Below are 16,920 nucleotides of genomic sequence, written 5' to 3'. Positions count from 1 at the left end.
TCTCAGACCTTACCAAGGCCGTGTCTGGGGGAGAGACTGTGAGGAAAGACTGACAGGTGTCTTGTGGCCAAGCAGCAGCTCTCTGGGTGCCCTGGTGGGGGACAGGGTGTGTTCCCTGGGGAGGGATGGGAGGAGTGGAATTCCACTTGGCTTTGGGTTCAAGGAAGTGAGGCCTGGGGAAGCACTTCATAAACGATTAACACAGGGAGGAAATGCCAGGTGGTGTGAAGTGTGTGCTGCCAGTCACGGGCAAAGGGGTGGTGCAGGAACAGGCTTGAAAAGAGACATGGGGATTTAGTCAGGGGGCATTGATGGTCAGGGGGCTGGGAGTCCTCCTCTGGATTTGGCGCCTGATCCCCATGCCGTTTAAAGGCTTTTGGACAGAGAGCGACTAGACATGATGTGATGTGATCGAAGCAGTGTTTTAGGAAGGTGGCCCAGGATGTACCCTCTCCGCTCTCTGGGCCTTCCTCATCAAGCTCCTTGGGGCTCTTCTGTTGTGTGGGGCCAATGCGGTGGCTCCTAGATCATCGTGGGTGGTGTGGGTCTTTTTATGAACCACAGGATCATAGAGCAGTCATTAGGACCCCATGAGTCCACGTGCCTACTCCCTGCTGTCCTGTAGGGTGATAGGCATCACATGGGGCAAGGCCAGATGCCCATATTTGAAACCAGCACCTTGAGCACAGGGGGCTGTTTTTATGATCCTGGTGTGTTTTAAGAGACTACATGATTGACTTTCGCATTTCGGTAATTATCCGGGATAATTGCCCAGCGTCCTAGATTTCCTTTCTAGCATCCTTCAACCATGACTCCTGGGCTCCTCTGGCCTCTGAAGTCCCCCACCTTCTGTTGAGGAACATAACTGAGTTTGGATGTGGGACGGGACTAAAAGTGGATGGGCCCAGTGAATTTTGGAACTAAAAGGGATCTCGTGTCTGTGCTCCATTGTTTAGTGTGTGGATTAGAGGACTGCAGAAGCCCAGAGAGTGGATGTTACTTCCCCCAGGGCACACTGCAAGTCAGTGGCAAAGTGGGGCCCAGAGTCCAGGTCGTTAGACTGCCTGATGAGCATCCTTTGCACCACACCTCCATGTTTCTTGTCCCCCTTTCCCCGGCCACCGTTCAGACACCACCTGCTGGTAACTGTGCCTTCACTGGACTCTGCTTCCACCTCCTGCTTCTTCACGCCTTCCATTACCTGCTGAAGGTAGCACAGGACAGCCACTTAGAAGCAGCCTGCTTCACTTGATCATGTCATTCATGCACCAGTTCCAGAACCCTCATCTCTTCCTGTCCCCGTTGCACTTCCTTTCCCCCAGACAGCCTTCTGGGCCTATTCTCTGCTGCTCTGGGAATCTTTTACCTGCTCTTAAATCAGGCAGGGCTAGGGCAGGAGCTGGGCAATCAGGGAAGGCTTCCTGGAGGTGGAACTGCCAAGTGTCTGAAGTAGAATAGAATCTAGACTGGCTGGAAGAGAGGAACGAGGTTTGAGGGGAGGAGAGCAAAGGCATGACATGAGGGAGGGGCCCAAGCTCTGCCAGGCTCACTGGCTAAACAGGCCCATCTGACAAGCCCAAAGCCCAGGTCCGACAGCAATTGCACCAGTTCTTGAGTTACTGAGTCTGTTCTACTGGCCAGATGAAGCATCTGCAGTGGAACCAGCTCCTCTGTCTTGGTGAGGCAGAAACCAAGTCCTCCTCAAGCTTGGGGGAGGAGGTAGGAAGCCGGTTCCAGGCAGCGAGGGAGCCAGTCACAGGGTTTATGTTAATACGGGCCCTCCCCCAGCCGGCGCTTAGCCTATTACCCGGGCCCTGCCGACAGCTTAATTACCGCTGCAGCGAGCCTCGGCCTGCCCTCCACGGTTCCCTAAAATAATAAGGATGGCGTCACCGACTTCCCGCGGCCATGTGCTCCCACCCGTGCCTTCATAGCTCTATTGTGGGAAACAAACAAAATCCAGAGATCCAGATGCTTTTTTCTTGGAGATTTTTTTTGGGGAGCAGGGTTAAAGTAAGGTGGGACCCTGCCCCGTAGTTAAGATTTCAAAAGATCTCTAATAGGTATGGAGACCTGAGTCTTAGCTCCACTGAGGTTGCAGAATAACCTCCTGTTAGCAGAAACGAAAAAGCTGTGTGGTTGATTCTGTGGTCCTCCACCGGGGACTGTGATTTCTGATTAGAGCAGTGGTGTGGTGCTGTGCAGTGTGGTGTAGCAGAGAATCACCTATCTCGGGGTTCCTGGGCTCTAGGCCAACTCTGGACCTTGTTTCTTCCTCTAGCAAAAGAGAGCTGAACTAGACCAGCAATTTGCACACTGTGGGTCACACTTGTTAAAAAATCATCTTTTTTAATGTAATAGAAAAAAGTAATTGTAACAGGGCTAAGTTTTGTTTCAGTGTGTATGCCTGTTTACATGCAAAAATGTGCTTACTGAGCCAAGGTGTAAATGTATTTATTTTTTTGACTGTGGGCTATGGTCAGAGAGCCACTGACCTAGATGATCCCGAAGGCCTTTCTAGCTTTCATAATGTCCAGATTTTCTCCCAGACTTGTTCCCTATGGAACCTGACAGGATTTTTCAGTTTTGCCACACTGACTCCTAAGCAAAACTAGAGATTGTATGGTTAAAACTACAAAACCACAAGCATCTATCCCTCCTATCGAACACCTGGGAGGAAGCCCATCTCCCCCTGCATTGGTGTCTCAGACAGTTTGGCCTTCAAGCTAGAAATGGGATCTGCAACAGGGGATGGCCCATTTAAAAACTGACCTATTTAAAACCCATGAGCACTGAAAAAACACGGGGTCAATCTGATTTAAGTTGTCTTCTTTTGCGAAGCTGGGACCTGAAAGCTAAATTGGTCGGGGACTGACAAGGTTGAAACCAAAGTTACAAATATTTATTGCATTCTTGTTCAGTGAAAGAAAAGATCAAGCCTCAAGTTTAGTGGAAAAAACTACACAAAAGGAGGTGTGGGTGTAAAGTCCAGCAGGGTGCATTCTGGGCACACCATCTTCACTCTCCAGAATGTGGAGAGGCCTTCATTCCATGAAGAAGCTCTGCAGACAGCGGAGGTGACTCAGAGCTGTGGGCCTGCCTTGGTTCCCATTCTTGTGCCTTGACTGCAGACGCAGCAGTGAAGGTGGCTGTGCATTGAGAAGGCAGGTGGCTTTTTCCAAGGTGGGGGTGCTCTAAGTGCACTGTTTAATTTAATCCAACCCCAGGTGATGGGCACTATGGTCATTGGAGGAAGCGGAAGCTTCAGAGGTGAGATGAGCTTGCAGTGGGGAATTTGGGCTTGAGCCAGATCTGTCTGACTCCAGAGCCTGCCTTCTGTCCACCTCTCCACCTTGCCTCAGCAAGTGCTGGAAAAATAAAAAGCAGTCTTCTCTTCAGTTTCCTTCTCTCTGGTGCTGGTCTTCCGAGGGCTCTGCTTTAGGCCCATGCTGTCCATTTAAATCGGGGCTAGCGTCACGGGCATGTGACCTGTGCAGTCACACAGGCCCACACCTAGCGGGTCCCTCCCTGCTCTTGGGTTTAACATGCTACTGTCCCTGTCTTGGAATTCTTTATCGTCCTTGAGCAGGTGGTCTCACATTTGCATTTTGCACTGGGCCCTGCAAGTTACCTGTCCAACTCTGGCTTTGCTGTAAGGCACCCCTTTTCTTGGTCTTTCTGGGGCCCTCCTATCTGCCCGGAACGTTCCCATCCTCCCCAGGTAGAGGCATGTGAAGCACACCCCCCACCCCAGCCTTGGGCCTGCTATCTGGCACACTGGACTGTAGTTGTTTACCAGCTGTCTGTCTCTTTCTTGCCTGCCACCACCCCACTTGCTGGCAAGGACCCCAACTGTGGCTCACCGTCACCTCTGTGTCTCCCCTCAGCTGCTCAGATGGACAGTGTCACAGGAGCTCACTGTGTGAAGAGAGGGGTTTCTCACACACGAGACCTGTGTGCAGAGAGCACTGGGTCAGGTCAAGAGGAGGACGCACTGCTGACCTGCCTCCTTATGGGATTATGCTTGTCTCAGGGACACAGAACACACCAGAAGTAGTAGTTGTTTTTGTTTGTAAAAAAGGGAGGGCTTGTTCAACCTGTTTTGGACCAGTTGCACTGAAAGTTTCACTGGTGGTTTGTCTCCCTCTGTATGCTGGGCACCTAATGTTGTGGCTGGCACAATAAAGAGGACATTTGTTAAGGAGTTGATGGGTGTCCACTCCCCGCTAGGCTGATTACAGAGAAGGACAGTCCCTGACCTCTAGGAGGATCGGATGCTTAATACATGATTAAATGATTCATGCAGCAGCTGCCCTTGGTGCCCCGGGATGCGCAGAGCTGGCTGCAGAAGGCTTTCTGGGGAGGGGGCTTAACTAGAGCTAAAGGCAGGGGTGAGAGGTGGGGTGTGAAGAGATTGGTGGACATGAGGGCAGGTGGTCAAGAGTGAAAGACCTCCTTAGGTCCGTTTGGGACCTTGATGATTTTTTTCCCCCCCGGAGGCAACAGGAAGCCAGGAATGTTTTCTAGGCCAGAGTTTGCACTTTATAGGTTACACAGATACCATCGTCCCCTTTCTGTGAGGCAGATCCTGAGACCTCGGGGAGAGAGTCAGGGTCATTCAGCCAGCCAGGCCTTGGCCTCCAGGTCAAGGCCTGTTCCCTCTGTCATGGAGACCCCATTTGGAAGCAGAGGCAGACCTAGGGTGTCTTAGATGACCATGACCAAGACTGCAGTGCCGGCAGCAGAGAGGAATGGTCAAATTTGAGAGATCAGTAAAGACGAGATTTCCCAGTTTTGAAACAAGCGACGGGTTGTTCCTTAGAGGATAGTGTGTTGGTGTTTATCACGGACAGTTCAGCTCCCCTTGATGAGAAATGGCTGCTGTGTCCTTGCTTTGGGGACACGTTTTGCAGGAAATGCCAGAGCCAGGCAGTCTGATCTCTTGGGGGCTGAGTACGAAGATGCAGGCACCTCTCAGGTGTCCACACTTGAGAAATGAAGCATAGGGTCCTGTGTAGGTTTGTTGTTGAGGTGTTTGAAAAGCTCCCGACAGAGGCAGAAGAACTCCAGTTGTCGGACTAGAGAGAGAGTAACCGCGTTTGGATATTTTTAAACGGCCAGTGGAATTGGGAGAGAGTCTAAAACCCAAAGTACAAATTTTCAGTTTAATTTTAACTTTGCACTTAGCTCACACCCAGGGTTTGGCAGCGGGGAATGGGCCTTACTTTTCTTTTTTTCTTTTTTTTCTTTTTTAAGCAGAACACACCCTGGATGTAAAAGGGATGTTCTCTTCACATGGAAGAGTTTGGGGCGGCAGCACCGAGCAGAGAGGGGAGGAAGTGGGTTGGAATTGCAGCAGGATTTCAGAGTCAATTTAAGGAAGATTGGGGTGGTTGGATGTTTTGAAACACATGAGCCTGGCTTGGGAGCTGTAAGAGAGCATGGCCCTGTGTGGAGGCAGGTGGAGCAGGGGGTGGACAGCAGACTTCCACAGGTCAGCTGTTGCACTGGAGTTTTTTTTTTTTTTTTTTTTTTCTTCTATTTGATCCATTACAGACGCTTCACAGGCTGCTTACCTGCCATCTCCAATGTGACACATCACCCCAAAAAGCAGCAGTGGGTTTCCTCCGATGTGGTGTGGGCTTTCTGGTGATATCAGCATCGTTGGGGTGTAAGCCTCAGCCCATCTCTCCCCTCCTTGATCTCTTCCCAAACTGCGCCAAAACCCTGCCAGGAAGGAAGTGCAGAAAGCGTGGTCATCCTGGAGGCCCCACAGACCTGGGAGAGCCACCCGGCTTTTCAGACACCAAAGGCTTTCCCTCCCAAGTGATGAGAGGTGGCCTCTTGCTCCTTGGGGAGGAGCAGGCAGGGTCTCAGGCCCCCTGGCCCCTCTCCAGAACTGCCCTCCCTCTCAGCAGCGTCATCAGAGCTTGGGCTGAGCTGGTTTTGTGCTTTGGTTACTGAGGAAGTGTAACCAGGGTGGGGATGGCTGGGAGTGGCCCCCACTTGGCTAGTGGAACAGTTAGAAGAGGGGCTGAAGGATGTGTAGGTACAGTCAGGGCAGCTTGTTGGATTGAATTGGGGGGGTCTGGAAACAATGAGGAACCCCTCCTTATCCTGCAACACTTACTGCCGCCGGGAGTCTGAACACACCCTCCTATGCCCATTCCTGGGACTTTAGGAACACTGAGCCCAATGTGGCTATAAAATGGGAGAACACCCCATAATACCCCATGGAGCAGTCGTGAGGATTGGATGAGATAGTGCCTGTGAAGAGGGTGCCTGCTGAGGGCCCAGGAAAGATCCTGTGGTAGCTGTTACTATAAACAGTAATGGTGGCTTGCATGTTGTCCCCGAGGGGAGTGGCCACCACTTTGGGCTTGGTGCTGGGAGCTGGGACTGGAACCTGTGTCTGTCTATAGGATTCTCAGGCAGCAGCATGCCTCTTCAGGAAAGAGGCCGACATCCGGGAGGAATTCCCTTGACTCCGCAGCACCACCTTTCCTTGTTCCTGAGGCCTTCTCCTTGGCTGATGGCCATAGAGAAGCTCTTGACCCGTCTGGAAAAACCACATGTCTGAAATCTTTGAGGGTGGACTGGAAACCCTTCTCATATTTTTCTTTTATGAAGCTTAAAGAATTCCCAGGGCCTTCCAAGGAAAGGAGTGACTGAAGACGCCTAGGGCGCGTGACTCCAGCAGTGACTGCGCACAGAGGGGGTGGCTCCCCCTCCTTAGTACAGTTGATCTCTCTCCACTTGCTCTGCTCCCCTAAGGCCTGGCTTCCTGGCTCTACACTGATTTCCTGCCCTAGGGCAAAGGCCTCACAGGATTTATTCCCAGGCACTCTTGCCAGTGACCTTGAGAAGGTGGCCTGACCTGGACATCTGGCCTCTCCTGGGGACTGAGAGGGTGGGAAAGGACATAACTACCCCATTCCAGATCCAAGGGGAAGGTGGCCCTGGCACCAGTGCCTAGGCCAAGAGCTTGCTAGCTTCCTGGCAGATTGCTGCTGTCCCAGGCTGAGCGGGTTACCCCTCCACCAGGGAAGAAAGCAGGGCAGCTGTGGGGCCCTGTGGCCAGATGCGCCCTGATGTTCCCTGGTCTGGTCACTGGTAAGGGTAGACTGAGGAGGGCATGGCAGGCCTGCTGTGGATTCTGTTCCCCAAGTTGGCCCATGGTCCCGTGATGCCCAAGGAGGAGGGCATCTTGGCAGACAGTCTTCCTGAGCCCTTCAGGAAGAAGCTGGTCAGACCAGCCTGCTCAGAGGCAGGGAGCAGCCCCAGACAGGGACTGGTTAGAATAGGCCTGTCTACTTATCCGTGAGGAGAAAAGGCTATGAGGGGCAGGAATGACAATGCTATTGAGAAGGACAGGCCTGTGCCATGTGACCAGGGGTGAGAAATGCAAACCGGTGGGTATGTGGGCATCAGTACATGTTTCCTAGAGGCTGCAAGGAGCAGGCAGGTGGGGATACTATGTCGAGCACCAGGTGCCACCAGGAGGGATCACCTTTAAGGTCCCTGCAGGCCCTGGAAGCCCAGGGAGCAGCCCCCGATCAGCTTGGAACAGGAGTGGAAAACTCTGGTCATCCACCTGGAGAAGCGGGCACCCTGGCCTCCCTTGCTGACTCCCCTGGGTCATTTCAGGCCTGAGACCTGATGACTCTTCCTCAGCCATCTCCACACCACCTGTGCTGGAGCCAGGACATGCCTTCAGCCAGGTCTGCCTTTTAACAGCGAATGAGACGGTAGCTCTTTATCAGTTCTTTCTACCTCATTCGAAATAAAGGAGGTAGGGCCCAGATTGTAGGTAAGATGAGAAGAGGGGAATCTAAGAACTCTTAACAGGGCAAAATCACCTCCAGGGTGGTGGCGGGGGTGGGAGTGGGGTCATGGCACGCGTGGCCACAGAAGTGCCTCCAAAGACCAACTTTTGGACTTTGCCGACCTGAGCATTTCTCTGCGGGGCCATCCTGGGTTTGTGGACGTTCATTCTCCTTCCACCTCTACTCTTAGGACTCTGCAGAGAAAGTCTAGTGCTGGGATATTATTCCATATGGTAGCTTGTATGTGTCTCTTTACACTTACATTAAATAAATACAGTGTAAAACTTAGCTCCTCAGTCTCACCTCAGTGACTGCATGTGGCTAGTCACTCCTCCCTTGGACAGGAAGTTCTACTGGGCAGTGCTGGTCTAGAGAACAGTGAGTCAGAGAGGGTCCCTGGTCCGCTGCCCTTGCTCTGGGGCAGGCCAGTACAGTGACCAGGTGATGAATGCCTGATGGCAGGGGCAGGTAAGAGCAAGCATGCGGGTGGGTCTCGGGACCCATCTGACCGCAGAAGGTCACAGACACACAGGTGAAAGGGCAGTGGGGGCTGAGGATGGGAAGAAGTAGGTCCCTGGCTTCAGGAACATGGCCAGGCCGAGGCCACACGGGGCACTGAGATGAGAGGCTCTGACAGAATGACAGGGCCCAGAGGTTGCCTAACAACGTGATGTCTGGCATGGTGGGGAGCTGGGGGTTTTATTGTTCAATGGAATTTGGAAGAATGTGGCAGTTGGGTCTTGCCGACAGCAGTTGGGTTTATCGAGTTTGCTTTCTCCAGTCCAGTCAGGCTCCTGGCGGGGGAGTGGGGGGACCTCCTGGTTTGCAGCTCTGCTCACGCCAGGGACCCCCCTCCCCACAGTGTTGCTACAGGCAGAAAGCCTGGGGTGGGCTCTGGCTCTGCCATGCTCTAGAGGTGCCTTCTGGTCTGCCTCCTGTCCCCTCCCCGGTCTTGGGCCCCATTCCTCACCCCATTCACGCCGGCCTTGTCTTTCCAGGTGAAAGAGCTCGTCCTGGACAATTGTCGGTCAAATGAAGGCAAGATTGAAGGCCTCACAGATGAATTTGAAGAACTGGAGTTCTTGAGTACAATCAATGTAGGCCTCACCTCAGTCGCAAACTTACCAAAGTTAAACAAACTTAAGAAGGTAAATAGAGCGCAGGAGGGGCTATGCCCGGGAGGCCTGCCAGTTCCCCGAGCCTGTGTGCGGGAGCCAGGCCCTTGAGCCCAGGGCCTTCGTTATTGTAAGAGCTCTTTTTGCTTTTTCTCTCCCTGCCCCGTTTAGCTTGAACTAAGTGATAACAGAATCTCAGGGGGCCTGGAAGTATTGGCAGAAAAGTGTCCGAACCTCACACATCTAAATTTAAGTGGCAACAAAATTAAAGACCTCAGCACAGTAGAGCCACTGGTGAGTCACTGGGGTTCTCTCCTCTGTACTGGGGTGGGAGGGATTGATGTTGGGGAATGCTGCCTTTGATTTGTATAACATGCTGGCGGGTGGGAGGGGATGGCTTATCTCACTTTATTTGACTGTCATTATATGCTGTGAGATGGAGTTGGAGCTCCTACTTCTGCTTTGTCCATGAAGAAGCTGAGGCCTAGAGACGTTAAAGAGCTTGACCAAGGTCAAACGGTCAGAACAGGCATCAGGGTGAAGGAAACCCTAAGTCCCAGGTCTCGGCTTCCAGTCCAGCACTTTTCCTCTTGAGCGTTTCTGCCCAGCCTTGGAAACCCGAGCTGTCATTTCTTCAGGCTTAGAGCACGGCTTGTGCCCTTCACTGGGGAGGGGGGAACCACCCAGGAATTAAGCTTACCCTGGAGGTGGCGACCTGTTTTCTCCATGGGTCACTAGCCAGAGGCTACTGCCTCTAGATTGTGGCAGGTGGTCCTGACACAGGCCCCTGGGATGACAGAGAGCTGTGTGGCATGGGAGTCCCATGTAGGCTTTCCTCTGTGAGCACAGAGCAGAGTGGCTCCGGGTCATCAGTCCTGAGTGTGATGGTGACCAGGGCCTCAGAGCCCTGGGCGGTTTCTTCTTCTGCTCGTTCACATACAGCTGAGCATACCCTAAACTTTATGATTCACTAGCCAGAAAGGGGTAGGTCATGGTCAGAATAGCAATTTCTCCATTATCCTGGTCTGAGTGAATGTATTCTTTTGAGTTCAAGGAAATCAACTGTAAGGTGTGTCATTGATTAATGATAGCTTTTTTGAAATATAGAAGTACTACTGCATTACATTAACACATTGTAAATATGAATTTGTTCATAAGCCATGCACCTTAGAATCAGGGAAAGGCCATGAGGATATTTGGCCAAGTTGGCCATGTTTTTCTTTTCTGGGTAGATAGGGTGGCAGTTGGGGCATCTCTCAGGGTTTTTGTGCAAAAAGCATTCCTTGCCCTCCACAGAAGCTCAGGGTTCAGGTTCATGGGCCAGCATGGCAGAACCGGAAGCAGACATTTCTCTTCCAAACTCAGACTTTACCTGCCCTTGACCAGGTCTCAGTCACAGACTCTTAAGAGAGCAACCTAGTTCCTGACACTGACCATAAGAGACAGTAACTTTAATCACCAGTCAGGCCTGGCCCCGTTGGAACAGGGACTTGGCCTGGGGCAGGGTACCTGTGTCTTGAGGGGAATCAAGATGTAGCTGTTCCTTGTTAGCTGTGTGACCCTTTCACTTCCTAGGCCTCAGATTCCAGCCACCAAACAGGTGTAAGGTGTAGTATGGGCTGAAACTAATCGGTAAAAAGCTTTGCACAAAGCAAATCATGTTAAGAACTACTGACAAAATCTGAAGACTTCATTTCCTCTTGTCCTTTTTGAAAGTCGGTGTTGGAAGAGTAAAAGCACAGGTCTGAGGTTGGGCTGCCTGATCCAATCCCAATTCTCTGCTCTCTTCTTCCTCATCTATAACATGAACTGATAATTATTTCTGCCTTATTGGGGCTATAAGGATAAATTGAGTTAATAAAGTGCTATATTAATTGCCGTTATTACTTTTATTCACAGAAGGAGTTAGTTATGTTCCTGTGCCCTTCTCAGTTCCCCTCTGGCACCTTAGTCACAGGAGCAGGCAGCAAAGCTTTTGGCACCAAGAGAGCCCGGTTTATTTCAAGCCCGCCACTGTTACGGCAAAAGCTGTCATTGCCAAACAAAAGAACGAGGTCTTGCAGATCCTTAAGTCCAACCCCCCATCTTCCAGATAAGGAACATGAACCCCCCCCCCTCCGCCGCAAACCAGGGGTCTCATGGCTGAGCAAAGCCAGAGTTTGCTTGTCACCTGCGGGCGGGAAGCTCTGCACACCTCTCGTGTCACCCCCAACTGATCCCCCTGCCACTGTCCACTCTGTTTGCTTGCAGAAAAAGTTAGAAAACCTCAAGAGCTTAGACCTTTTCAATTGCGAGGTGACCAACCTGAATGACTACCGAGAAAACGTGTTCAAGCTCCTTCCACAGCTCACGTATCTCGATGGCTACGACCGGGACGACAAGGAGGCCTCTGACTCAGACGCTGAGGGCTACGTGGAGGGCCTGGACGACGACGAGGAGGATGAGGATGGTGGGTAGCACCAGGGAGAGGCCAGGCCAGGCTCTGGAGGGGGTGGGCTGGGCCCCTGAGGGCTTGTTGGCTGTTGACCTCTCTATTCTAGAGCTGTGGAGGGAAGTGGGCTGTCTGCTTTGTATATTACTGTCCCTGTCTCATTGATCCACTGCCCTAAAATAACAAGACCTAAGTCCCAGAGAAACATCCCAAAGATTCTCCAACCACAAGTAACTCCTTAAAAACCATCTGAGTCCTCCCTTCTGTTTTTTTCCCTTTTCCAAAGTCAACAATGAGATCCTATAGCATCTCTCTATAGTGTGACACGGGATTCAGATATTCTTCCAGGGAGGGGATGAACAGAAGGAGGAAGGTGGCTTGTGGCCTGAGGGTCCCCTTTCCCATCCAGGGTCCAGTGGAGACCAGGTCATGGCTGGAGAGGTTGTGGGGCCCTCTGGTGGCTGCTGCCCACAGGACAGGACTTGGGGGGGGTGTTGAATTCAGGAGCCCTGGGGGCCTGAGAAGCGGTGGAGGCTGCAGGCAGCTTGTTGGGCTTCCAGGCAGTGCAGCGAGCAGTCAGGAACAAGAGGAAGGAGCACCTCCTGTCCCCATCCCACGCCACCAGCTCAGTGAGGCCACCCTGTAGGTCTTTCAGCCAGAGTAAAGTTGAAGACTGAGACATTGCCCGAATAATTCAGACATGAGTTTGTTTTCCCTTGTTAGGTGAGAGTATTTGGCAAAGTATTCAGACACCCTGTTTGCCTTAGTTTGTTCTATCTTCTGATTCTAGGCCCAGCTCTGTAGCTAATTGCATGTGTGACCTTGAACAAGTCGCTTCTCCCCTCTGGGACTCAGCTTTCTCATCTTTAGAGCAGGGAGCTTGGCTAGATGCTCTTTGAATATACTGACTTCTCCTTTTTCTCAAGCCCTGTAACTAGGCTCTCTGGTCTGGCATTGTCTTTGCTGTCTCAGCTTCCATGAGGGACCTTTTGTCCTCATAAAACTTGAGAGAAGGGTTTGCCTTTGGCATCACTTTAGGATGCCTTCAATCATATTCATGCATCCAGGCTGGGGGAGAGTCATGGGCCCCTCACGAAGACCACCTCCCATGCCAGCCCCATCAGCGTGGGGCCTGTGCTGTGTGAGGGAGGGGCCAGATCACCACCGGTTCATTCTTGTCCCCATTTCCGTTGCACAGAGGAAGAGTATGATGAAGATGCTCAGGTAGTGGAAGACGAGGAGGATGAGGAGGAGGAGGAGGAAGGTGAAGAGGAGGATGTGAGTGGAGAGGAAGAGGTAAGAGTCTGGGCCGGGGGACCATCTCCCAGAGTCCCCCCTTCCCTTGCTTTGCCAGGGAAGTCAGTCCCACCAGATACCCCAGTGATCAGCCTGGGCAGCCAGGAGCCCTAATTGGGATTCGAGTCCATTTCAGGGCTTGTGACTGGGCGGCGTCGGGGAGAGAAGGCTTGTAGCCAGCCTTGGAAAAAGAGGAGGGAGGGGATTCCAGGGGCAGGTAAGGAGCGGATTCATCTGCCAGGGCGAGCCTGGCCCTCATTTCCATGTGAAAATTAGTTCTTGCAGAATCCATGTCTGCATTTTCCAGCTTTTTGCATTTTAAGTTAATTTAGACATTCACTGAGCACCTAGAGTGCGCTACGGAAAAGCCAAGACTGCCTTAAACTGATGGGTGATAGGATCAGATACTGCTGGATCCCACACCCGAGTGTGATTAGGGTTCTGTGCACACAGTGGGTAGAGGGCCATTATCCTAATACACTAGCTGGCATTTTTTTTTTTAACAAGGTCTGTGATGTGTCTGTGAGGGGTGGATCCCAGCTCTATGACTCGCTACCTGTGTGTCCTTGGACAAGTTCCTTGACCTTCTGGGCCTGTTTCTTCATTTGTACAATAGGCGTCTTTTTACAGCTAGCTTGTAATAGGGATCAGCTCACTGGACTGTAAAGAGGATAAACTAATTTGTAAGTAAAATGCTTAAGGACAGGGCCTGACAAGGGAGTCTTTGAGCACTTACACTATTTGAGACTTTTACATTCTTCTCTGAGGTCCTGGCTCTCTGTGCTGGGTTTTGTGTTTGGATGTGTTGGATGAGAGTCTTGGACTCTGTAGTAGAGTCATTTTCCCTGACTTTTCAGATTTCTAAATCAACTCTTACTATTTGCAAAAGTTAGACTGAGAGGGTTTAAATGTCAGTGTGGACAAGGTACCTGCCTTCTCCCCCTGCTTCTTGTCTGCCTCCATCAAGGAGGGAGACACCTGTCTTCCACACAGATCTGCTCAGGCAGGACCTCTCAGCCAGCCGCACACAGACTGGGGAGAGGCAGAGCAGAAGTCAGTGGGAAAGCTGCTAAGATAGACTTGGCTCCTGCCGCCTTCCACTGCTAGGTGTCTCTGCTCCCCAGGTGTGGGTGCTAGGCTCACCTCTGAAGATCATAGTGTATTTTAAAAATAAAGACTTAGCAAAACAGGCCCCCCTAAGATAGGGCAATAAGTTGTGTTGACTAATGGATTCTTCATCTTGCTCTTCCTGTCACAAGAGCTGCCAGCATTTTGTTTTGGGGTTAGGTTGTTTGTTTTGGTTTTTTTTTTTGTTTTTTTTTTTTGTAATCTCATTGGCCATCTGCAGATGTCTAGCTTTTCCAGTAAAGGAGAGCTATACACACACAGTCTTAGCAAACAGACTGGTTAAGGAACTATTTGGTGACATTATAAAAGGATATTTCCCTTGACAAAAAGAAGTCTATTGCCAAGTTCTTTTTAAACAATGGGCTGTCTGATGCTTTAGGAACAGCATTCAACATGCAGAGTTTCAACTAGCCTGGACCTTAAGAAGCAGCACAAAGCATGGTCCTGTGTTAGGTGAATTCACACCCGTTCGTGAATCCCAAGGAGCTGGGAATAATGGAGGAGGGGGTTGAATTTTTCCTCTCCTCCAAGTGATCCAAGTTTGCAAGATGGTGAGGGGCTGGGTAGGATGAGGCTGGATTCACCCACAGAAGTTGGATTTTTAAAACTGAGGTCTTCCTCTGAAGCCAAAACCAGACTAAAGCCTGAGGACAAGACAGCCTACTTCACATGGAGCTTGTGCTCCAGGAGCTCACACTGGAGAGCACCTGAGTTATAGTGATGCCCAGGTCAGAAATTCTTATCCCTGGAGGTAGAATCCACCAGCCCCTGACATCATTTGCAGATACTGTGTGAGATGTGGGTACTTTCTAGGAAAGAATTCAAGGCTTTCTGCAGATTCCTAAAGGGAATCCTCAATGCAAAAGAACCTCTGCACTGTGGAGTCACCTGCGTTGAGCAGGTCCTAGGGGCTCTGAGAGGCTGGGGGCAGCCCTCAGCTTTTTGGGCTCAGTGTCAGGGAGAGTGGCTTCCCTTGGCATGTCCTGAGACCGGGGCATCCTTAATATTCAGTGTTCATCTTCTCTCCTAGGAGGATGAGGAAGGTTATAACGATGGGGAAGTAGACGATGAAGAAGATGAAGAGGAGCCTGGTGGTATGGCAGCCTTTTTACTCTCTGCTGGTAGAGGCTGGCCCCTTCCGTTGATAGGAGATCACATGGGTCCTGAAGACATGGCACTGGGCAGAATGGGGCTTCCCTTGCTTTGCAGAGCCCCCATCTCGCTTTGCTAGGGAGAGAGAGCATCCCAGATATATGATCCCCTGCTTTCCCAGCGGGTGGGTTGAGCCAGGGGCAAGATCTATGTTTAATCCAAATGCCTTTTCTCCTTACTTTTCCAGAAGAAGAAAGGGGTCAGAAGCGAAAACGAGAACCTGAAGACGAGGGAGAAGATGATGACTAAGTGGAATAACCTATTTTGAAAAATTCCTATTGTGATTTGACTGTTTTTACCCTTACCCCCCCAAATCCTGCCCCCTGAAACTTATTTTTTTCTGATTGTAACGTTGCTGTGGGAACGAGAGGGGAAACGTGTACTGGGGGTTGTGGGGGGAGGGAGGGTGGGAGGGGGTGGAATAAAATACTATTTTTACTGCCACTCTTTATTTTTTTTCCCCTACTTTTTCTTTGTGTCTGGTTTTGTCCCTGTAAATGCGATAGCTGAGTACCCACAAGTGAGCGTTTGTTCTGTGCCCTCAGAGAGGATGGTTGGAGATCTCTTACCTTTCTTGGTATTTCTGAGTCTCTTGAGTTGGAAGGCCATGGCTGGCCTCAGTTTGGTTTCTCAAAGCCCAGGAGGGGCTGAGCACCAGCCGCATCTTACCTCTTGTTCTGGTTCCCATGATTTCTGAATTTCTTGGACTTGCTAGAAGCAGTCAGCGCCCTGGTTTGTAAATAGCAACCTGAAGGCGTATTTTGGCACCGGTCGGGGGACCCTTCCCGTCTCCCATCCCCTTTCCCTCTTTGCAGATGGTGGTGGGCTTCGCTCTCCGAAGAAGACCCTGATGTCACTCTTGAGTTGATGAGCCAGAGAGCTGAGGACAGCAGGCTTCTGAGTTAGGAGTAAAATGGATTTGGTAATTAGAATCAAATGAGAAGAAGCAAACCCTCAAACTTCAACCTCTGATATTTTTTAAAAAGCTGTCCTATATCTTGTTCTGTAAAATAGTAGAACGCTTTGTTTTACAAAATGACAAGAGAATTCTTGTACGTGTCCTCCTGTGCTTAGACCATTTTTACAAACCTAAGCACAGGAGACGCTGCTGCATGTCAGCTGGGTTTCGTTTTTGTTTTTTTCTTTTTTTTTTCATACACCTGAGCACGGAAAAACTAACGCAAAATTGTATTTTCTTACCTAGTGGAAACCTGAAATGACTGCAAATTCCTAGTGAATGTACAGGTTTGCTTTCCTGTCCCTCTTCTGGATTGCTTTTGAAGTGACGTGCGATTTCCCTAGCCCGTGTTTCATCTGTATAAAAGACATCTGCACCAGTTTTCCTCCCCCTCAGAAGAGCCAAACTTTGAGTTTTATGTCTGTTTGTCATTGATAAATTTCAATAAATCTTTTTATACAATTTTTTTGGGCATGGCTTCTTTGAGTCCCACAGGCCATTGATTTCTCTAAGATGCCTTCGAGATAACCCGCTAGCTGATGGGGGCGCGGGGGCGGGGGGGTAAGGATCATGAAGGTTACCTGATAAAATAGGTTTCTCTACAGGATCTGTAACCTGACACTAAGTTCTGCCACTTTGGGTCTCAATGCAACACCTGGTGGTGCGCTATTTTTATGAAAAGATTCTTTTTGGGGGGTAAGTGGAGTGGGTGGGTGGAGGTGATACAAAGAGATAAAGAGAGTTATTTAAAAGTATAAAAAGAGTTATTAAAAAAAAAAACTCACCAAAAAGGCCTAACCCTAACCCTTATTTTGAATATCTTCCATTTTTCTGTTGTTGATACTATGAAAAAATTATATGCTTGAAAACCTCTGGAATGTACAAATCAAATTTTTCCTTTTTTACTTAATTATGATAATTTCTCTCTGCCTCTGAAGAGTCTTCAAAAGCATGTACCTGAAATGGCTATTAGCAGTCCATTAACTCTTCCGATTTGCTTAATTCTAACCAAAT

General features: G+C 50.3%; 1 protein-coding gene across 2 annotated transcripts in view; it reads left to right on the top strand.

Moving 5' to 3' along the window:
• ANP32A (acidic nuclear phosphoprotein 32 family member A) overlaps window positions 1-16,371 on the top strand; it is a 39,564-nt gene extending 23,193 nt beyond the window's left edge. Inside the window, exons 2-7 of one of the 2 annotated variants that reach the window (XM_003121759.6) lie at window positions 8,825-8,974; window positions 9,113-9,235; window positions 11,192-11,390; window positions 12,571-12,668; window positions 14,827-14,890; window positions 15,136-16,371. In XM_003121759.6, the coding sequence (XP_003121807.3) occupies window positions 8,825-8,974; window positions 9,113-9,235; window positions 11,192-11,390; window positions 12,571-12,668; window positions 14,827-14,890; window positions 15,136-15,197 (696 nt within the window). In that variant the 3' untranslated portion in view covers window positions 15,198-16,371. The remainder of the gene's footprint in view (window positions 1-8,824; window positions 8,975-9,112; window positions 9,236-11,191; window positions 11,391-12,570; window positions 12,669-14,826; window positions 14,891-15,135) is intronic. The other variant, XR_001306320.2, reaches the window with a different exon arrangement.

Source organism: Sus scrofa, chromosome 1, assembly GCF_000003025.6.
Source record: "Sus scrofa isolate TJ Tabasco breed Duroc chromosome 1, Sscrofa11.1, whole genome shotgun sequence".
NCBI classification, from domain to species: Eukaryota; Metazoa; Chordata; class Mammalia; order Artiodactyla; family Suidae; genus Sus; species Sus scrofa.
The sequence above is the reverse complement of the archived record's forward strand: the minus strand, read 5'-3'. Positions and strand labels throughout refer to the sequence as shown.